Source organism: Carcharhinus amblyrhynchos, chromosome 35 (genome assembly GCF_965287045.1).
Source record: "Carcharhinus amblyrhynchos chromosome 35, sCarAmb.v2.hapA, whole genome shotgun sequence".
NCBI classification, from domain to species: Eukaryota; Metazoa; Chordata; class Chondrichthyes; order Carcharhiniformes; family Carcharhinidae; genus Carcharhinus; species Carcharhinus amblyrhynchos.
The window spans coordinates 2,130,348-2,152,847 of NC_137358.1; the positions used below are offsets into that span (position 1 = coordinate 2,130,348).

General features: G+C 51.9%; 1 protein-coding gene across 1 annotated transcript in view; it reads left to right on the forward strand.

The window, feature by feature from the left end:
- Positions 1-17,793, forward strand: part of LOC145361543 (voltage-dependent calcium channel gamma-2 subunit) — a 97,956-nt gene extending 80,163 nt beyond the window's left edge. The window contains exon 5 of the mRNA XM_080217367.1: positions 16,449-17,793. Coding sequence (XP_080073493.1) covers positions 16,449-16,981 — 533 coding nt within the window. The 3' untranslated portion in view covers positions 16,982-17,793. The remainder of the gene's footprint in view (positions 1-16,448) is intronic.
- The last annotated feature ends 4,707 nt before the right edge of the window (positions 17,794-22,500 follow it).

Consider the following 22,500-nt stretch of genomic DNA (forward strand, 5'->3'; position numbering starts at 1 on the left):
GTTGGACTTTAACCTGGTGTTGTGAGACTTCTTACGAGGTTTTCTGTGTTAGCCATTCATAGGATGTGGGTATCGCTGGCTAGGCCAGCATTCATTACCCATCGCTAATTACCCTGAGTGGCTTCCTTGGTCAGAGTTTGAAGATAAGGGGTAAACCTTTTAGGACTGAGGTGAGGAGAAATCTCTTCACCCAGAGGGTGGTGAATGTGTGGAATTCACTCCCACAGAAAGTAGTTGAGGCCAAAACGTTGTCTGATTTCAAAAAGAAATTAGATACAGTTCTTGGGGCTAAAGGGATCGAGGGATATGGAAGAATCAGGATATTGAATTTGATGATCAACATGAATGGCAGAGCAGGCTCGAAGGGCCAAATGGCCTCCTCCTGCTTCTAGTTAAGGCAGTAAAGAGTCAACCGCATTGCAATGGGTCTAGAATCACTTATAGGCTCCAAAGATGTGATGTTTAGGTGGATTGGCCAGGCCCTGACAGTGCCAGGGACCCGGGATCGATTCCAGCCTCGGGTCACTGTCTGTGTGGAGACTGCACATTCTCCCCGTGTCTGCGTGGGTCACAGTCCGAAGAGGATCGGTGGATTGGCCGTGCTAAATTGTCCATTAGTGTCAGGCGGACTAGCTAGGGTAAATGCATGGGGATAGGGCCTGGGTGGGATTGTGGTCAGTGCAGGCTCGATGGGCCGAATGGCCACTTTCTGCATTGTTAGGATTTCATGATCTTTTATTTATGACGAGGAATGGAGTTTTTTTTAGAAAAATTATTCTTGGATTCTGGGTATTACAGTGTTTATTACCCCCCCACCCCACCCCTGGCAGGCCCAGTGTTTATTACCCCCCCACCCCACCCCTGGCAGGCCCAGTGTTTATTACCCCCCCCCAAACCCCTGGTAGGCCCAGTGTTTATTACCCCCACCCCCCCCACCCCTGGCAGGCCCAGTGTTTATTACCCTCCCCCACTCCTCGTTGCCCCTCGGGAAGGTGGTGGTGAGTGTCCTTATTGAGCGCTGCGTTCCCCCCCGTGGCAGCGCCAGGCCCACATCCCACTCAGTTCCGGGATTCCGAAGCCGAGGTGATGAAGGAATGACCAGTGCGAGCTCCAATCAGGATCGGGCACTTGGAGATGACAGTGTCCCCCCCTTCTCGGTGGCGCCGGTCACAAGTTTGGGAGGCGATGTTAAACAATAAAACAATTTCGTTTCCGGAATGTGTCCGTGTACCCAGGTACTCCATTCGTGATGGGGGAGGTGGTGGCCCAGTGGTATTATCGCTAGACTATTAATCCAGAAACTCAGCTAATGCCCCGGGTTCGAATCCCACCACGGCAGATGGTAGAATTTGAATTCAATTTAAAAATTACTGGAATTAAGAATCTACTGATGACCATGAAACCATTGCCGGAAAAACCCATCTGGTTCCCTTTAGGGAAGGAAATCTGCCGTCCTTACCCGGGTCTGGCCTACATGTGACTCCAGAGTCACAGCAATGTGGTTGACTCTCAACTGCCCTCCAAAGGCAACAAGGGATGGGCGATAAATGCTGACCCAGCCAGCGATGCCTACGTCCCAGGAATGAATAATAAGAAAAGTTCCACCCACGCTTGTAAAGCCAATAACAAGATGAATGTTACCAGAAAGGGGGATTTGAAAGTTAGAAGGCATGGCAATAAAGCAAGTTAACGGATGGTGTTGTTCAGAACTTTGAGCAAAACAGACCATACAGTCATCTCAGCATCCCTACATGTTGATAATTTGTTTTATTATCCATTCCTGGGACATGGGCCTCGCTGTCTGGGTCAGCATTTATTACCCATCCCTAGTTGCCCCTTGAGAAGGTGGGGGTGAGCTGCCTTCTCGAATCGCTGCAGTCCGCGTGCTGTGGGTTGACCCACAATGCCGTTAGGGAGGGAATTCCAGGATTTTGACCCAGCGACTGTGAAGGAACGGCCGATATATTTCCCAGTCAGGATGGTGAGTGACTTGGAGGGGAACTTGCAGGTGGTGGTGTTCCCCAGGTATCTGCTGCCCTTGTCCTTCTAGATGGAAGTGGTGGTGGGTTTGGAAGGCGCTGCCTAAGGATCTTTGGTGAATTGCTGCATCTTGTAGATGGTACACACTGCTGCTACTGAGTGTCGGTGGTGGAGGGAGTGGGTGTTGATGGATGTGGTGCCAACCAAATAGACTGATTTGTCCTGGATGGTGTCGAGCTTCTTGACTGTTGTTGGAGCTGCACCCATCCAGGCAAGTGGGGAGTATTCCATCACACTCCTGACTTGTGTCCTTGTAGATGTTGGACAGGCTTTGGGGAGTCAGGAGGTGAGTTACTCTCCGCAGGATTCCCAGCCTCTGATCTGCTCTTGTAGCCACTGTGTTTATGCGGTGAGTCCAGTTGAGTTTCTGGTCAATGGTAACCCCAAGGATGTTGACAATGGGGGATTCAGTGATGGTTACACCATTGAATGTTAAGGGGCGGTGGTTAGAGTGTCTCTTATTGGTGATGGTCATTGCCTGGCATTTGTGTGGAGTGAATGTTACTGCCACTGGTCAACGCGGACAAGAGAATATTTCAAGCTTTCAGCTCTGGAGGGATGGGGGAGGCATTGTTTGGTAATGCAAAAGATTTTTAAAATGCCCTTAGCTCTGGCAACTCAACCGAGTGTGAGCAAGTTCCGAGTTATGTTTTTATATGAAACTCCTGCACACTTTCCCCTCGATATTCTCAATCCTTTCCAAATATTTCCACGATATTCGGGCCTGTCCTTTAAACTGCAACAATGACATTTTTGGTGACTGATTTATTCACTGTGCTGTCTCACACCGATTGGGTTGTTGGTGAAAGTTATTGTCAACTGACACCATCTGATCCCAACCACGGATTTCTGTTGCTGTCGTGTTGTGACTCTCAGGGTAGTTGATTGTTTAATTAGGCTGCGGACCAAGTGCTGGAGAATGGGATTAGAACGGACAGGGTGCTTGATGGCTGAACAGACAAGATGGGCCAAAGGGCCTCTTTCTGTGCTGTGTGTAGGAAGGCGACACGGTGACACAGCACGGTGGTTAGCACTGCTGCCTCACAGCTCCAGGGACACGGCTTCAATTCCAGCTTTGGATCACTGTCTGTGTGGAGTCTGCACCTTCTCTCTGGGTCTGCGTGGGTTTCCTCCGGGTGCTCCGGTTTCCTCCCACACTCCAAAGGTGTGCAGGTTAGATGCATCGGCCATGCAATTAGCAGGGTAAATGTGTGGGGTTACAGGATAGGGCCCGGGTAGGATTGTGGTCGGTACAGACTCGATGGGTCGAATGGCCTCCTTCTGTACTGTAGGGAGTCTATGATTCTGATGCTGCAGTGACACACAGGCTTGGTCCATTTGGATGGTGTGTGTTCCATTCTGGACACCACCTCTCAGACATTAACCAGGTCTGGCCAGGACAGGGTGACCAGTATTCTCCCTGGACTCCAGGACCAGCTGAGTGCCGGGATTCTTGTGTCTGATGGCGGGGACGGGAGGTGAGGGCTGAGGGGGGATGGGGAGAGAGGGTTTTTGGTGCAGAGGCCAGGGTGGGGACCGAACGACCTGAAGGGGCAGACCTTTGTTTAAAGTTTATCTATTATTGTCGCAAGTAAGGCTTACATTAACATTGCAATGAAGTTACTGTGAAAATCCCCTAGTCACCACACTCTGGAGCCTGTTCCGGTTACACTGAGGGAGAATTTAGCACGGCCAGTGCACCCTAACCAGCACGTCTTTCAGACTGTGGGAGGAAACTTGAGCGCCCGGAGGAAACCCACGCAGACACGGGGAGAATGTGCAGACTCCACATAGTCACCAAAGGCCAGATGTGAACCTGGGTCCCCGGCTAACCATTGTGCCAGCGTGCCGATGGATAGTTTGTGAACCAAAGACAGGAATCAGCCCAGCCAACATCTAACCAAAGAGCAGGGCTGGAGGGGGTTACTGAGGTAGGAGCGGGTAAGATGTTAACCTGTGTAAAGAAGCAGATCAGGCTTGAGATGCTGGTAGGATTTTCCTTTCTCAGTAACTACAATACTGTCCATTTATAATTGTTGCCTTGGCGGGGGCGGGGAGGTGATGCTACATCGCAGGAGATAAAATATCTCCAACCACTGGGGAATATTCACCAGCACTTTTCGCCAGCAAATATCCACTAATATCCTGTCATGACTGGAAGAGGAAGGAGTCCCAAAAGGATGGGTTTGTTTTATCTACAATTGGATTACTGCGTTCTCTCAGCTTCTTCACAGCAGCTGATGCTAGTTGGGTATTTTCACCTTGTTACTGTGATGGCTCCATTATCTTATAGTTTCACACTCACATTTAGATGTGTTAGGTGCGATTAGAGTCATAGAGGTTTACAGCATGGAAACAGGCCCTTCGGCACAACTTGTCCATGCCGCCCCTTTTTTTAAACCCCTAAGCTAATCCCAACTGCCCGCCTTTAGCCCCATTGTACCCACCTAACCGTCTAAATGCTTTTCAAAAGGCAAAATTGTACCCCCCTCTACAACTACCTTCGGCAGCTCATTCCAGACACTCACCACCCTCTGTGTGAAAATATTGCCCCTCTGGACCCTTTTGTATCTCTCCCCTCTCACCTTAAACCTCTGCCCTCTAGTTTTAGACTCCCCTACCTTTGGGAAAAGATATTGACTATCTAGCTGATCTCTGCCCCTCATTATTTTATAGACCTCTATAAGATCACCCCTCAGCCTCCTACACTCCAGAGAAAAAAGTCCCAGTCTATCCAGCCTCTCCTTATATCTCAAACCGTCAAGTCCTGGTTGCATCCTAGTAAATCTTTTCTGCACTCTTTCTAGTTTAATAATATCCTTTCTATAATTGGGTGACCAGAACTGTACTGGGAGAGTTTTGCTGGTGTATTGTGGGTGGATTTTGCATTTTGTAGATGTTCTCTGATGTATTTACCAGCGAATCTGGGGGTGCGGCGTTTGAGTGTGTTTGGTGTCATTTAATGGATTTATTGAGGTGGTATAGCTGGGGGAGTGTAGTATTGGAGGGGGCGGGGGCAGCGGCATTTACATTGATCACCGATTGTGTTTATGAAGATGTGCTGATACATTTTGCTGGCAATTGCTTTCTTCGGTTACAGTGAGTGGGTGAGGGCAACACATCTCATGAACGATGGTTTGGCCCTGGAGGGAGTTTAACACAGGTTTACAGGAACGATACCTGGACTTCAGGGGTTAGGCTAAGGGAAGAGATTAGACATTTATGGGATATGGGTATCGCTGGCTGGGCCAGCGTTTATTGCCCATCCCTAGTTGCCCTTGGAGGGCAGTTGAGAGTCACCCACATTGCTGTGGCTCTGGAGTCACATGTAGGCCAGACCGGGGTAAGGACGGCAGATTTCCTTCCCTAAAGGACATTAGTGACCCAGATGGGTTTTTTCAACAATGGTTTCATGGTCATCAGTAGATTCTTAATTCCTGATATTTTTTATTGAATGCAAATTCCACCGTCTGCCGTGGTGGGAATCGAACCCGGGTCCCCAGAACATTAGCTGAGTTTCTGGATGAATAGTCTAGTGATAATACCACTCGGCCATCGTTACACTTGATGGATATTTACAGGGGAGGACAGGGTGGGGAAGGATAAGCTGATTCCATGAGTAAAAGGGGCCAAAATCTAAAAATTAGGGCCACCCATTCAGGAGAGATGTTCGAAAACATTTCTACACGTAGAGAGTGGGGGGAGGTTTGGAACTCTCTTCCTCAAAACGTAGTGGGCTCTGCTTCAGTTGTGAGGTTTAAGCCTGAGATAGACACATTATGATTGTGCAGGGATACCAAGGGCTATGGAATTGAATCTGGGTCCCTGGCTCTGTGAGGCAGCAGTGCTAACCACCGCGCCACTGTTCCACCCATTTAAAACCAAAGGAATTATCGCAAAATGTTGGGGAACTTAAGTCGATCAGTGACACAGCAAACTTGGCAAATTGGAACCTTGGCAGGTTGGTTAGCGATGTGTCATCCAGACTTGAAACACTGGCTCAATTCTCTCTTCACAGATGCTGTCAGAACTGTTGAGATTTTCCAGCATTTTCTGAGCATGGATTAGAAGTTGGCTAAGAGATAGGAAAGAGAGGATAGGCATTTCTCAGACTGGAAATGAGTTGAGAATGGTGTTCCCCAGGGATCAGTGTTGGACTCCTTGCTTTGTCTGATGTAGATGGAGGTCGCCCACAGGCCAGCCATGGCCTTATCGCAGGACGGAATGGGCTGGATGGAGACAGTGACCCTTGGCCAGAATTGAACATGGGTTCCTGGTTCTGTGAGGCGGCAGCACTAACCACTGTGTCACTCACATTCCTGCAGCAAAGGAGATTGGAGAGGAGGTTTGATCAAGGTGTACAAAATGAGGACAGCTTTAAATAAATTGGACAAAGAGAAGCTGTCCCCAGCAGCTGCTGGAATAAGGCTTAAGGAAGACAGATTTAAGGTTTTAGACAAGATGTGTGAGGAGCCTGTGAGGGAGCACTTTATTAGGGCGGCACGGTAACACAGTGGTTGGCACTGCTGCCTCACAGCGCCAGAGACCCGGGTTCGATTCTGGGCTCAAATCAGCATCTGTGTGGAGTTTGCACATTCTCCCTGTGTCTGCGTGGGTTTCCTCCAGGTGCTCCGGTTTCCTCCCACAGTCTGAAAGACGTGCTGGTTAGGGTGCATTGGCCGTGCTAAATTCTCCCAGTGTATCCAAACAGGCACCGGAGTGCGGTGACTCGGGGAATTTCGGAGTGACTTCATTGCGGTGTTAATGTAAGCTGACTTGTGACACAAATAAATAAACTTTTCTTTTACAATGCAGTGAGTGACCTGGAAATTGTTGCCCACGAGGAAAGTGAAAGCAGAGACAGTCAGAGATTTCAGGAGAAAATGAGACAGTTTTCCGAGAGAAATTAATTCCCGGGGCCCCAGGGACTGAGCAAGGGGATAGGAGCCTTCATCGGCCGGGGCACTGAGTTTAAAGATTGGCAAGTCACGTTGTAGCTTTACAGAACCTTAGTGAGGCCACACTTGGAATATAGTGTTCAATTCTGATCGCCACATTACCAGAAGGATGTGGAGGCTTTGGTGAGGGTACAGAAAAGATTTCCCAGGATGTTGCCTGGTATGGAGGGCCTTAGCTACGAGGAGAGGGTGGAGAAACTTGGTTTGTTGTCACTGGAACGACAGAGGTTGAGGGGAGACCTGATAGAAGTCTACAAGATTATGAGAGGCACGGACAGAGTGGATAGTTAGAAGCTTTTTCCCCAGGGTGGAAGAGTCAATTACTAGGGGGGGCACAGGTTTAAGGTGCGAGGGGCAAGGTTTAAAGGAGATGTACGAGGCAGGTCTTTACACAGAGGGTGGCGGGTGCCTGGAACTCGCTGCCGGGGGAGGCAGTGGAAGTGGGTACAATAGTGAGTTTTAAGGGGCGTCTGGACAAATCCATGAATAGGATGGGAATAGAGGGATATGGTCCCCGGAAGGGTAGGGGGGTTTTAGTTCAGCCGGGGGCAGCATGGTCAGTGCAGGCTTGGAGGGGCCGAAGGGCCTGTTCCTGTGCTGGAATTTTCTTTGTTCTTTGGGTTCCTCATCAGAGAACCAACATGAGTTCAACGGCTGAATGGCCTCTTGCTGACCCGTGATCTGTCGCTCCGTGCAGCCATTCAAATCACTGGAAACGGAGACAGGGTGCCAGCCAATGGCAGACTCGCGCAGACAGCAATGTGATAACGGAGTGTCGAGCTCAGCGACGCAGGCTCAGAGTGTTGGCTGGCTCTTTGGGAAGAATCCCGCTCCGTCCAAATCTGTGTCCAGTTGGGACATTCTGGGTGGGATTCTCCAGCCTCCCAGCTGCGTGTTTCCCGCCAGTGGGAGGTGGCGCGCCGTTTGCTCGTGGCGGGATTCTCCAGTCCCGCCGCTGTCGGTGGGAGTTCCTACTGACATCACCCCCTACTGGTGGGAATCCAGCGGACGGGTGTGCGCTGTCGGCGGGACTGGAGAATCCCGCCAGCGTGAACGGCTGGAGAATCCGAGTGTTCGGGTGCACCAATGAGCGATCAGCTTCTATCTACACAGACCAGGCGAGGTAATTAAATTCGGAAATAAATATATTGGTTCCCAGAGTGGAAGCAGGTGTGAAACAGTGAGAATCGGTCCATCTCTCTAATTGCTGCGAGTGTTACTCACAAATAAACATGATACAGGTGGACGGGCAGCGGTGATAGACAGAGTGAGATTCCAAATCTGAAACTATTTATCCAAACAGAATCTTTCAGTATTCACTTCTGAGCCAGAATTTATTTAATTTGCCTCTCTATTTACTGCAAACAATTTACAAACTGTCCCTGGGGACAGTGTGTCAGTATTTACAGGGGGTCCCCGGGGAGTGTGTCAGTATTTACAGGGGGTTCCCGGGGAGTGTGTCAGTATTTACAGGGGGTCCCCGGGGGAGTGTGTCAGTATTTACAGGGAGTCCCCGGGGAGTGTGTCAGTATTTACAGGGGGTCCCCGGGGAGTGTGTCAGTATTTACAGGGGGTCCCCGGGGGAGTGTGTCAGTATTTACAGGGGGTCCCCGGGGGAGTGTGTCAGTATTTACAGGGAGTCCCCGGGGGAGTGTGTCAGTATTTACAGGGAGTCCCCGGGGAGTGTGTCAGTATTTACAGGGGGTCCCCGGGGAGTGTGTCAGTATTTACAGGGGGTCCCCGGGGACTGTGTCAGTATTTACAGGGGGTCCCCCGGGGTGTGTGTCAGTATTTACAGGGGGTTCCCGGGGAGTGTGTCAGTATTTACAGGGGGTCCCCGGGGGAGTGTGTCAGTATTTACAGGGAGTCCCCGGGGAGTGTGTCAGTATTTACAGGGGGTCCCCGGGGAGTGTGTCAGTATTTACAGGGGGTCCCCGGGGGAGTGTGTCAGTATTTACAGGGAGTCCCCGGGGAGTGTGTCAGTATTTACAGGGGGTCCCCGGGGAGTGTGTCAGTATTTACAGGGGGTCCCCGGGGGGAGTGTGTCAGTATTTACAGGGAATCCCCGGGGTGTGTGTCAGTATTTACAGGGGGTCCCCCGGGGTGTGTGTCAGTATTTACAGGGGGTCCCCCGGGGTGTGTGTCAGTATTTACAGGGGGTCCCCCGGGGTGTGTGTCAGTATTTACAGGGGGTCCCCGGGGAGTGTGTCAGTATTTACAGGGGATCCCCGGGGAGTGTGTCAGTATTTACAGGGGATCCCCGGGGAGTGTGTCAGTATTTACAGGGGGTGCCCGGGGAGTGCGTCAGTGTTTACAGGGGGTCCCCGGGGTGTGTGTCAGTATTTACAGGGGGTCCCCGGGGGAGTGTGTCAGTATTTACAGGGGGTTCCCGGGGGGGAGTGTGTCAGTATTTACAGGGGGTCCCCGGGGAGTGTGTCAGTATTTACAGGGAGTCCCCGGGGAGTGTGTCAGTATTTACAGGGGGTCCCCGGGGGAGTGTGTCAGTATTTACAGGGGGTTCCCGGGGGGGAGTGTGTCAGTGTTTACAGGGGGTCCCCGGGGAGTGTGTCAGTATTTACAGGGAGTCCCCGGGGAGTGTGTCAGTATTTACAGGGGGTCCCCGGGGGAGTGTGTCAGTATTTACAGGGGGTCCCCGGGGGGGAGTGTGTCAGTATTTACAGGGGGTCCCCGGGGAGTGTGTCAGTATTTACAGGGGGTCCCCGGGGACTGTGTTAGTATTTACAGGGGGTCCCCGGGGAGTGTGTCAGTATTTACAGGGGGTCCCCGGGGAGTGTGTCAGTATTTACAGGGGGTCCCCGGGGACTGTGTTAGTATTTACAGGGGAGCCCCGGGGAGTGTGTCAGTATTTACAGGGGGTCCCCGGGGAGTGTGTCAGTATTTACAGGGGATCCCTGGGGAGTGTGTCAGTATTTACAGGGGGTCCCCGGGGGAGTGTGTCAGTATTTACAGGGGGTCCCCCAGGGAGTGTGTCAGTATTTACAGGGGGTCCCCGGGGGAGTGTGTCAGTATTTACAGGGGGTCCCCCAGGGAGTGTGTCAGTATTTACAGGGGGTTCCCGGGGGGGAGTGTGTCAGTGTTTACAGGGGGTCCCCGGGGAGTGTGTCAGTATTTACAGGGAGTCCCCGGGGAGTGTGTCAGTATTTACAGGGGGTCCCCGGGGAGTGTGTCAGTATTTACAGGGGATCCCTGGGGAGTGCGTCAGTGTTTACAGGGGGTCCCCGGGGAGTGTGTCAGTATTTACAGGGGGTCCCCGGGGAGTGTGTCAGTATTTACAGGGAGTCCCCGGGGAGTGTGTCAGTATTTACAGGGGGTCCCCGGGGGAGTGTGTCAGTATTTACAGGGGGTCCCCGGGGGGGAGTGTGTCAGTATTTACAGGGGGTCCCCGGGGAGTGTGTCAGTATTTACAGGGGGTCCCCGGGGACTGTGTTAGTATTTACAGGGGAGCCCCGGGGAGTGTGTCAGTATTTACAGGGGGTCCCCGGGGGAGTGTGTCAGTATTTACAGGGGATCCCTGGGGAGTGTGTCAGTATTTACAGGGGGTCCCCGGGGGAGTGTGTCAGTATTTACAGGGGGTCCCCGGGGGAGTGTGTCAGTATTTACAGGGGGTCCCCCAGGGAGTGTGTCAGTATTTACAGGGGGTCCCCGGGGGGGAGTGTGTCAGTATTTACAGGGGGTCCCCGGGGGAGTGTGTCAGTATTTACAGGGGGTCCCCCAGGGAGTGTGTCAGTATTTACAGGGGGTCCCCGGGGGGGAGTGTGTCAGTATTTACAGGGGGTCCCCGGGGAGTGTGTCAATATTTACAGGGGGTCCCCGGGGGAGTGTGTCAGTATTTACAGGGGGTCCCCGGGGAGTGTGTCAGTATTTACAGGGGGTCCCCGGGGAGTGTGTCAGTATTTACAGGGGGTCCCCGGGGAGTGTGTCAGTATTTACAGGGGGTCCCGGGGAGTGTGTCAGTATTTACAGGGGGTCCCCGGGGGAGTGTGTCAGTATTTACAGGGGGTCCCCGGGGGAGTGTGTCAGTATTTACAGGGGGTCCCCCGGGGAGTGTGTCAGTATTTACAGGGGGTCCCCAGGGAGTGTGTCAGTATTTACAGGGGGTCCCCGGGGGAGTGTGTCAGTATTTACAGGGGGTCCCCGGGGGGGAGTGTGTCAGTATTTACAGGGGGTCCCCCGGGGAGTGTGTCAGTATTTACAGGGGGTCCCCCGGGGAGTGTGTCAGTATTTACAGGGGGTCCCCGGGGGAGTGTGTCAGTATTTACAGGGGGTCCCCGGGGGGGAGTGTGTCAGTATTTACAGGGGGTCCCCCGGGGAGTGTGTCAGTATTTACAGGGGGTCCCCGGGGAGTGTGTCAGTATTTACAGGGGGTCCCCGGGGGAGTGTGTCAGTATTTACAGGGGATCCCTGGGGAGTGTGTCAGTATTTACAGGGGGTCCCCGGGGGAGTGTGTCAGTATTTACAGGGGGTCCCCGGGGGAGTGTGTCAGTATTTACAGGGGGTCCCCCGGGGAGTGTGTCAGTATTTACAGGGAGTCCCCAGGGAGTGTGTCAGTATTTACAGGGGGTCCCCGGGGGAGTGTGTCAGTATTTACAGGGGGTCCCCAGGGGGGAGTGTGTCAGTATTTACAGGGGGTCCCCGGGGGAGTGTGTCAGTATTTACAGGGGGTCCCCGGGGAGCGTGTCAGTATTTACAGGGGGTCCCCCGGGGAGTGTGTCAGTATTTACAGGGGGTCCCTGGGGGAGCGTGTCAGTATTTACAGGGGGTCCCCGGGGGGGAGTGTGTCAGTATTTACAGGGGGTCCCCGGGGAGTGTGTCAGTATTTACAGGGGGGTCCCCGGGGAGCTATCTTAGATCTGGTGTTGTGTAACGAGGCAGGATGAATTAGGGATCTTGTTGTGAGGGATCCTCTTGGGACATGCGATCGTTATATGGTTGAGTTTTTGATGCAGATGGAGGATGAGAAAGTAGGGTCCCGGACCTGTGTCCTCTCTTTGAACAGAGAGGAGTACGATAGGATGAGAGAGGAATTGGGAAATGTAGATTGGGGGCGCAGATTGGTCGGTAGGACGGCTGAGGAACAGTGGGGGATCTTTAAGGAGATCTTTTCGGTGCTCGGCAGAAATATATTCCGATGGTAAAGAAGGAATGTAGGAGAAGGGATAATCAGCCGTGGTTATCAAAGGAAATAAAGGAGAGTATTAAATTAAAAGCTGATACTTTTAGAGTGGCTAAAAATCGTGGGCGAGTAGAAGATTGGGAGAGGTTTAAAAATCAACAAAGATTGACTAAGAAGTTGATAAAGAAAGGAAGGATAGACTATGAAGCTAAACTAGCACTAAATATAAAAAAGGACAGTAAGAGTTTTTACAAATAATAAAGAGGAGGAGGCTGGCTAGAGTGAATGTTGGACCCTTAGAGGATGAGAGGGGGGATTTAGTGTGGGAGATGAGGAAAATGGCTGAGGCCTTAAATAAGTTTTTGCCTCGGCTTCACGGAGGAGGACACGAATAGTTTGCCGGGTATTAAAGATAGAAGGATGGTAGGAGTTGAGGGCCTGAATGCGATTACTGTCACTAGAGAGGGTAGTGCTCGATAGACTAACGGGACTGATGGTGGACAAGTCCCCAGGACCGGATGGAATGCATCCCAGGGTTCTGAAGGAAATGGCAGAGGTGATAGTGGATGCCTTAGTGATTATTTACCAAACCTCGCTGGATTCCGGGGAAGTGCTGGAAGATTGGAAAACGGCTAATGTTACGCCGCTGTTTAAAAAAGGTAGCAGGCAAAAGGCAGGGAATTATAGGCCGGGTAGTTTAATGTCTGTTGTTGGAAAAATGCTTGAATGCCGTCATACAAAGAAGAAATAGCGAGGCACCTAGAGAAGGATTGTTTGATCGAGCAGACGCAGCATGGATTCGTTCAGGGGAGGTCGTGTTTGACGAATTTATTGGATTTCTATGAGGATGTGACTAGTGCAGTAGACAGAGGGGAACCGGTGGATGTGGTGTTTCTTGATTTTCAAAAGGCGTTTGATAAGGTGCCTCACAAAAGGTTACTACAGAAGGTTAGGGGTGCATGGAGTTGGGGGTAAGGTGTTAGCGTGGATAGAGAATTGGCTGTCTAATAGGAAGCAGAGAGTTGGTATCAATGGGTGCTATTCTGATCGGCGGTTGGTGACTAGTGGAGTGCTGCAGGGATCGGTGCTGGGGCCTCAACTATTTACCATTTTTATAGATGATCTGGAGGAGGGGGCTGAGTGTATGGTGACGAAATTTGCTGATGACACGAAGATGAGTGGAAAAGCAAATTGCGTGGAGGGTGTGGAAAGTCTGCAGAGGGATCTGGATAGGCTGAGCGAGTGGGCGAGGACTTGGCAGATGGAGTACAATGTTAGCAACTGTGAGGTTATCCACTTTGGCAGAAATAATAGTAGGAGGGATTATTATTTAATGGGTGAAAAGCTGCAGCATGCTACGGTGCAGAGGGATCTGGGGGTCCTTGTGCACGAGTCGCAAAAACCCAGTCTGCAGGTGCAGCAGGTGATCAAGAAGGCGAATGGGATGCTGGCCTTTATAGTGAGGGGGATAGAATATAAAAGTAGGGAGGTCTTGCTGCAACTGTACAGGGCACTGGTGAGGCTGCAGCTGGAGTACTGTGTGCAGTATTGGGCGCCGCACTTGCGCAAGGATATTTTGGCCTTGGAGGGAGTGCAGAGGAGGTTCACTAGGCTGATACCGGAGTTGAGGGGTTGGACTATGAAGAGAGACTAAATAGACTGGGTCTGTACTCGTTGGAGTTTAGAAGGATGGGGGGGATCTTATTGAGACGTATAAGGTAATGAAAGGGATGGATAAGGTAGAGTAAAGAGATTCTTCCCACTCAGAAAGGACAGTAGGACTAGAGGGCACAGCCTCAAGATAAGGGGGGGCAGTTTAGAACGGAGTTGAGGAGCAACTTCTTCACTCAAAGGGTGGTGAATCTCTGGAATTCTCTGCCTGTTGAAGTGTGGAGGCTACCTCGCTAAATATATTTAAGACGCGGGTAGATAGGTTTTGGTAGACGAGGATTTAAGGGTTATGGGGAGAGGGCGGGAAAGTGGAACTGATCCACTTCAGATCAGCCATGATCTTATTGAATGGCGGGGCAGGCTCGAAGGGCTAGATGGCCTACTGCCGCTCCTATTTCTTATCTTCTTATGTTCTTAGTGTGACAGTATTTACAGGGGGTCCCCGGGGGAGTGTGTCAGTATTTACAGGGGGTCCCCGGGGGAGTGTGTCAGTATTTACAGGGGGTCCCGGGGAGTGTGTCAGTATTTACAGGGGGTCCCCGGGGAATGTGTCAGTATTTACAGGGGGTCCCCGGGGAGTATGTCAGTATCTACAGGGGGTCCCCGGGGAGTGTGTCAGTATTTACAGCGAGTCCCCGGGGGGGAGTGTGTCAGTATTTACAGCGAGTCCCCGGGGGGGAGTGTGTCAGTATTTACAGGGGGTCCCCGGGGGGAGTGTGTCAGTATTTACAGGGGGTCCCCGGGGGGAGTGTGTCAGTATTTACAGGGGGTCCCCAGGGGGGAGTGTGTCAGTATTTACAGGGGGTCCCCGGAGAATGTGTCAGATTTTACAGAGAATGACTGGGAGTGGGTCAGTAGTTATAGGGTGGGTTATAGGGGGTTCTCGAGTGCTGTTCGGTGTGGGGGAGGGGGGGGGTTGTCTGGGAGTGCCAATGTTTCATCCCCTCTCCGCCTGGCCTGTATGGAGCGCAGGGCTGCAGATGGAATACTGCTCCACCTCCAACACAGTCTTTGGTTCAGATTTTGCATTGGACAGCGAAAGTTCATCTCAAAGGTGTGTGTGAGTGTTGAAGATGTAGAGGCAGACAGGGAGAAAAACTTGCCTTTAATCCCCCTCCCCGGACTTCCCAATGAATCTCCCAGCCAATGAAGGTACTGCTTCCAGTCCAGTTGCTGCTGTAATGTAGGAATGGGCGTTGGTGAGGCCACTCCTGGAGCATTGTGTACAGTTTTGGTCAACTTATCTGAGGAAGGATGTCCTTGCTGTAGAGGGAGTACAGCGAAGGTTTACCAGGCTGATTCCTGGGTTGGCAGGTCTGTCATATGAGGAGAGACTAAGTCGGTTAGGATTATATTCACTGGAGTTTAGAAGAGTGAGAGGGGATCTTATAGAAACTTATAAAATTCTAACAGGGTTAGACAGGGTAGATTCAGAAAGAATGTTCCCGATGGTGGGGGAGTCCAGAACTAGGAGTCATAGTTTGAGGATAAGGGGTAAACCTTTTAGGACTGAGATGAGGAGAAATTTCTTCACCCAGAGGGTGGGGAATGTAGTGTTACAGTCATAGCGAGGGTGTAGAGAAAGATCAACTTAATGCAAGGTAGGACCATTCTGATGGCAGCAGCAGGGTAGAAGCTGTTCTTGAGTCGTTTGGGACGTGACCTCAGATTTTTGTATCTTTTTCCCAACGGAAGAAGGTGGAAGAGAGAATGTCCGGGATCCTTAATTATGCTGGCTGCTTTTCCCAAGGCAGCGGGATGTGTAGACAGAGTCAATGGATCTGAGGCTGGTTTGCCTGATGGATTGGGCTATGTTCATGAGCTTTTGTAGTTCCTTGCGGTCTTGGGCAGAGCAGGAGCCCAGACCAAGCTTTCTATGGGGCATCTGTAAAAGTTGGTGAGAGTCATAGCTGATGTGCCAAATTTCCTTAGTCTGCTACAAAGTAGAGGCGTTGTTGGGGCTTTTTTTAACTATATCATCGGCACGGGGGGCGGGACCAGGACAGGTTGTTGGTGATCTGGACACCCAAAAACTTGAAGCTCTCGACCCCTTTCTACTTCATCCCCGTTGATGTAGACAGGGGCATGTTCTCCTCTACGCTTCCTAAAGTCGATGACTATCTCCTTCGTTTTGTTGACATTGAGGGAGAGATTATTGTTGTTTGTTTAACTGCCCACAATACACTGGGGGTGGCTGGGGGGAGGGTAGAGATACTCAGGAGGCCAGAATGTAAGTGGATACTGAAGGTTCCTGACGGGGGGGGGGGTGCTGCGGGGGGAGGTGACTGACTGCAAATGAACGTGAGGATGTTCTGTTTGAGGCCACCAGCACTTATGAAGGCAAGGCCAGTGGAAATGTGTGTGAGAAATGAGGATGGAGAGCTTTGCTGGGAGTTCCGTTTCTACTTTGTCCCTATTGATGTAGACATGTTCCCCGCTAGGCTTCCTGAAAGGGCCATTTGGCCCTTTGGGGCTGTGCTTGCCCTTTTTTCTTCTGGAAGAGCTTTCCAATCAGTGCCCACTCTTCCCCCGTAGCCATGGATTCCGCACCCCACCCCACCCCCCTCACCCACCTCCCCCTCAGTGCTCCCTTCTGAACGCGGATAAGGTGTCTTTGTGTTTATTAATTTCCTGTCTCGCTCCAGGTTTGAGTAACATCATTGGGATAATCGTGTACATATCGGCCAACGCGGGCGACCCTGCAAAGAGCGACTCAAAAAAGAACAGTTATTCCTACGGATGGTCTTTTTACTTTGGGGCACTCTCCTTTATCATTGCCGAGATGGTGGGGGTGCTGGCTGTCCACATGTTCATTGACAGGCACAAACAGATACGGGCGGGGGCCAGATCCACAGACTACCTGCAGTCCTCCGCCATCACCCGGATTCCCAGCTATCGGTACCGTTACCGGCGGCGCAGCAGATCGAGTTCCCGCTCCACGGAGCCCTCGCACTCCAGAGACGCCTCGCCCGTTGGCCTGAAGGGCTTTAACACGCTGCCCTCGACTGAGATCTCCATGTACACCCTCACCAGAGACCCCCTGAAGACGACCACCTCAACTGCCACCTACAACTCTGAGCGTGACCACAACTTCCTTCAGGTTCACAACTGCATTCAGAAAGACCTTAAGGATTCCTTACACACCAACACAGCCAACCGGAGAACAACCCCTGTGTAGACATTGAACTCTGCAGGAAGAGACAGACCAGAGAGCGAGAGAAAACAAAATAAAATAAATGATTAATAATTTACAAAGAAACAAAAAGGAGAATATTAAAAAAAAAGTTATTGCATGAAACCCAAATTCCATTGCAAAAAAAAAATGCAAAAGTTACTTTGTCAGAAACGAAAAGATTTTAAAACCAAGGGGTTGGGGGTTGTGGGGGGGGGAGGATGTTACGAGAAGAAGGAGGTCAAGTCCTGCCGAGAACGGATCGAGGGAGAGAGCGAGAGGGACGATAAGGAAATTTCTGTTCATTTCTCCAAGGAATTTACACGCCATTTATTGTTGAAATTCTTTTCTCGTGTTAATCTATCCCTGCCGACGCTTCGCCAGGCGGGTACAGGAGAGGGAAGGGGGTGGCTCTCGTTAGCTGGCTGAAGAGTTTAACGTTGGATAACGAGGGCGAGAAGACATCGTGTCCCGGCGATGACCGACTGCGACGCAGTGCCAGTGAAACGAGGCGAGAGGACAGAGGCGGCAGCCCGGGGGTTCCTCATTTTGCTCAGCCCCCCCAACGACGCGACCAGTTTACCAAGAGGAAACCGAATAAAGAAACAATATATATATATCTATTCTTTTAAAAAAAAAGACATTCTCCAGGGAGTGTGGGGAAGCTGCGGAGGTTGAGAAGTTTGCATGTCGTGGGATTGGGAAATAATTTCCCCACTTCTGACCAAAAGCGCAATTCAAGAATTCAAAAACCAAGAGATTTTTTTAACGATTTCAATTATTATTTAAGAAAAAAAAACCCAGATAAAAATGGAATGAGAGATTGTGCGGGGGGCGGGGGGCCAGGTGGGGGTGGGTGGGGGGGGTGGAGAGGGCAGAGGGGCTGTGGGGGCAACACCAGACGCTGACACATCCGGCTCTCTTCCCCAAACACAAGTTCCCGGATTTGTTTCTTCCGACGCTCGAGAGCCAATCCTACATTTCTGAAATAAACTCGAGGGTGGAGTGAGGGGGGGGGGAGTGAGGGATGGAGCGAGAGGGAGGGAGAGGGGAGTGAGGGGGGTTAGGGAGTGAGGGACAGAGGGAGGGGGAGGGGGGTGAGGTGGAGTGAGAGGGGAGGGAGGGAGTGAGAGGGAGGGAGTGAGAGGGGAAGGAGTGAGAGGGGGAGGGGGGAGTGAGAGAATGAGGGAGGGAGTGAGAGGGAGTGAGGGGGAGGGAGTAAGGGAGGGAGTGAAGGAGGGAGTGAGGGGGAGGGAGTGAGGGGGAGGGAGTGAGGGGGAAAGAGTGAGGGAGGGAGTGAGGTGGAGTGTTAAGAAAGGAGAGGGGAGTGAGGGGGAGGGAGTGAGAGGGGAAGAAGTGAGGGAGGGAGTGAGAGGGGTGATGTGGAGTGAAGGGGAGGGAGTGAGGGGGGTGAGCTGGAATGAGAGGGGAGGGCGTGACAGAGGAAGTGAGAGGGGAGGGAGTGAGACGGGAGGGAGAAAGAGAGAAAGAGAGGGAGGGGAGGAGTGAGGGGGGTGGCGAGAGAGAGAGGGAGTGACAGGGAGCGAGGTGGAGTGAAAGGGGAGGAAGAGAAAGAGGAACGGGAGGAGTGGGGCGGGCGAGAGAGAGACAGGGAGGGGCGGATTGAGAGGAGAGGGAGAGAGATGTTGAGGGTCTGAGATGGAGGGAAGGGGGAGTGGTTTATTTTGGAGTGGGGGGAGAGTTGTTGGGGTCAGGGGGAAGGGGGTGGGGTGGGGGTGGGGGTCGGGGAGAAGGCCTGGAGCGACCTCTCTGAAGCAGGAGACTCTGTGGTGAATGCACTAATGTTGAATCCAATTCATTTCACACCAAATTTAAAAAAAAGAAAAAAAAGTCAAAAAAACTCAATAAAATTTACCAAAAAAAACTTTCATAAACTTTATTTTCGAGACGACAAAAAAAAAGACATTTTCTATGGTTTGAACAAGAAAATTTAAAAAAAAAATTCAACTGGAAGATGATTGGAGGAGATTCCAAACATCGTTTAAATTTGAAATAAAAAAGTGCGGGATCGGTAACGGGTTCACCGCAGAGAATCGATAAACTAACGTCGGGTCAAAGGCCATCGCTCGACTGAACCACAATCGACCCACCGAGAAATAGATCAATCTCAGTGATTGGAATTCGACCGGTCACAAATCTGCCCTTCGCACCCGCCCCAACCCCCCAGTCCCCCCAGTCCCCCTACCCACCCCCCCGCCAACAACCGCGCACCCACCCCCCCCCCCCCACCCCCACCGCGCACTCCCCCCCCCCCCAAAAAAAACCCAAAAGATTGACAGAATGGGACCTGATTGAGCAGCGGGGAAGAGAGCGGGGTTGCTTTGTAATTAACAATTCACTTCATAGGAAGAAATAAAAATCCATCGATTTATCTCAATTGTTACAATTATTTTCTTTTTTTGTTTGCAGACTGTTAAAAAAAAACCTGAGACATTCAAATAAAAACTTTTATAAGAAGTCTGAGCTGACTTTGTCTTTCTTTGTGTCCCCGATGTGCGCCGGTCAGGCTGGAACGATCAGCTGGGATTTTACTGCCCCGTCCCCGCCGGTGGGGGTGGGGGCCGGGGTGTTGCGGGGCGGGGGGGGGGGTACGAACCATGGATAAGCTCTTTTATTCTTTTCCCCGGAAGGGTAGGGGGCTTTTAGTTCAGACTAAACTGTGTTACTGGGTCCCTGTCTTACCAGGTTGCTGTGTTATTGGGTCGCTGTGTTATGGGGTAGCATGGTCAGTACAGGCTTGGAGGGCCGAAGGGCCTGTTCCTGTGCTGTAATTTTCTTTGTCCTTTGTCCTCTTTGACCCTCGGACAGGATTTTATGGTTTCGGGAAAAGCAAGTTCGGGAAATCCCGCCAAGTTCACATCCGGTCGTCTAAAGTTTGAGGTTTCTTTGTAAGCGTCATGTTTAGGCTTGCATTAACACTGCGATGAAGTTATTGTGAAAATCCCCTAGTTGCCACACTGCTGTTCGGGTACACTGAGGGAGAATTTAGCACAGCCAGAGCTCCCTAACCCGCGCGTCTTTGGACTGTGGGAGAAAACCAGAGCACCCGGAGGAAACCCACGCAGACACGGGGAGAATGTGCAAACTCCGCACAGACAGTGACCCGAGCCGGGAATCGAACCCGGGTGCCTGGAGTTGTGAAGCAGCAGTGCTGACCGCTGTGCCACCCTGTGAGGGGCCTGGGGCAGGGTCACACCTGGACACTGTGATTACTGGGTAAGTCACATCGGGTAAATTCACCTTGGATTCGGACAGAATTGTTTGCTGGTTTGACCCATGAGCGACTGCAGGCTTCCCGCCAATATTGAGACACCAAATGTCCATCTCTTTTGGCTCCTGTGACGGTTGACCTCTCTGAATGGCTTGGGCGAGGGGTAGTTGGCAGGGTTTATTGACCCTCCCTGCGCCAACAGAATGGTTTGCTGTTCCAGTTCAGTCGCGGGTTAGTCATGTTGGTATGGCATTGGAGTTACTGATTAGGTCGGGTTGTGTATGTGTTTTAATGGTCACTTCATGTTGTTATTCATTGTTACCAGTTTCCGTCTCTACCATAAGACCATTAGGAGCAGAATGAGGCCACTCGGCCCATCGAGTCTGCTCCGCCATTCAATCATGGCTGATATTTTTCCCCTCCCCATTCTCCTGCCTTTTCCCCATAACCCCCGATCCCCTTATTAATCAGGAACCTATCTATCTCTGTCTTAAAGACACTCAGTGACCCGGCCTCCTCTGCGGCAAAGAGTTCCACAGATTCCCCACCCTCTGGCTGAAGAAATTCCTCCCCATCTCTGTTTTAAAGGATCGTCCCTTCATTCTGAGGTTCTCCCCTCTGGTTTGAGTTTTTCCTACTAGTGGAAACATCCTCTCCACGTCCACTCTGTCCAGCCCCTCACTCTGCTCCATCTCCATTCCTTTAACTCCACGCCACCCTGAGCACCTCCCCCTCCCTCCCACCCAACCTTCCCTCATTCTCCCTCAGTTCCACCTCTTCCCTTTCCCTCTCACCGGGATTTCCTCCTTCAGTCTCTCCACCTCCCTCCACACTTCTTCCTCCTGGTTTATGTGTCCTTCCTCCGTCGCTGTTTTCGCTCTTGTAACCTGGCGGGCTGCAGTGGTAACCAGGGAGGGACAGTGAATGTCAGGACCCAGTGTGCGGGGGGGTGGGGGGGGGGGGGGGGGAGGCGGGGGGGGGGGGGGGGGGGGGGAGGCGGGGGTGGTTTGTGTTACCGGAGTGACAATCCATGGGACACAAATTTGATTCCCACCAATTGGACAAAAAGTCACTGCAATCCGGGGGTCACCGGTCGGGGTTGGGGGGGGTGGGAGCGAGGGGGGGGGGGGGCACCCTGAGAGGCTCGTTCATGGATGTTCTTTAGGGAAGGAAAGTTGGCCTCCTTATCCAGTCTGGGCCAATCTGTAACTATTCGGCAATGTAATCACCCACCGACGCCCCATTCCCCCAAACAGCAAAGCAATAACAACCAGATAACCTCTGGCCTTGTTGGTCAAGGGATAAATATCATCCCAGGACACCGGGGGAACCCCCTGTTCTGCTATGGAATGGGATCTTCAATCTCCACCTGAGAGAGACCGGAATTCTATCATCCTGCCCATCATGGAATCGGAGTGGATGAGGGGCGGGCAATGGAATTCTCCGCTGATCTCCAGTGGGATTTTCCAATCTCAGGCCGAGCGAGGCTGTAAAATCCCGCCCGGCATCGTGGTTTCATAGGCCAGAATTTTACTGGCCTGCCCGAAAGGTGGCGCCCGAGGCCAACCGGGAATGCCATTCTGCAAGTCTCGCCCGCTCTGATTTTGGTGCCGGTGAAACCAGGGCCACAGGAGGGCAGAAAAGGCCCTTCAGCCCATCTCAGTCTAAAGAGGTCTCCTGACAGTGCAGCACCCCCTCTGCACTGCACTGGGATTGTCAGCCGGGAGCTCGAGCGCCGGAGTGAACCGGTGACACTCCGATTGGGAGGTGGGAGGGTTAGCCTCTGAACTCCTCAACAACAACCCTCTGGCTGCCACCTTCCACCAGGTCAGGGTCCAGACTGCAAAGTGACGGAGTGTCGGGTCACCCTCATCACTGCTCCAGGCGGGAGTTTCCGGTGGTTTTTTTTTATATCCCCAACGTCTCCCTGCCTCTGAAAAACGGAAAGTGGGGGTTTTATTTTTCTAAATTGGAAACATGAGGTGAGGGGTTTCTGGTTGTCATAACATCAGGTGATTAATGCAAGGCAGAAGGCAAGAGAGGTCAGAACGGTCACTCCTTGACCCTAGGGCGGGCGCGAGGAGGGCATGGGGCGTGAGGGGGTGTGAGAGAGGTGAGGGGAAGGGGGTGGGGGATAGAAGATTGAGACTTCCCCAGAGAAAGAAGACAAGAACTGAGCGCTGGGAGGTGACACCCAACCAGGAAAACATGGAAAGACTTGGCAACTTGCAAAAGGAACTAAAACAGTGTGGTTTCGTCGCACTGTCTGATTGTGTTTTGAGGGTCAGTCCAG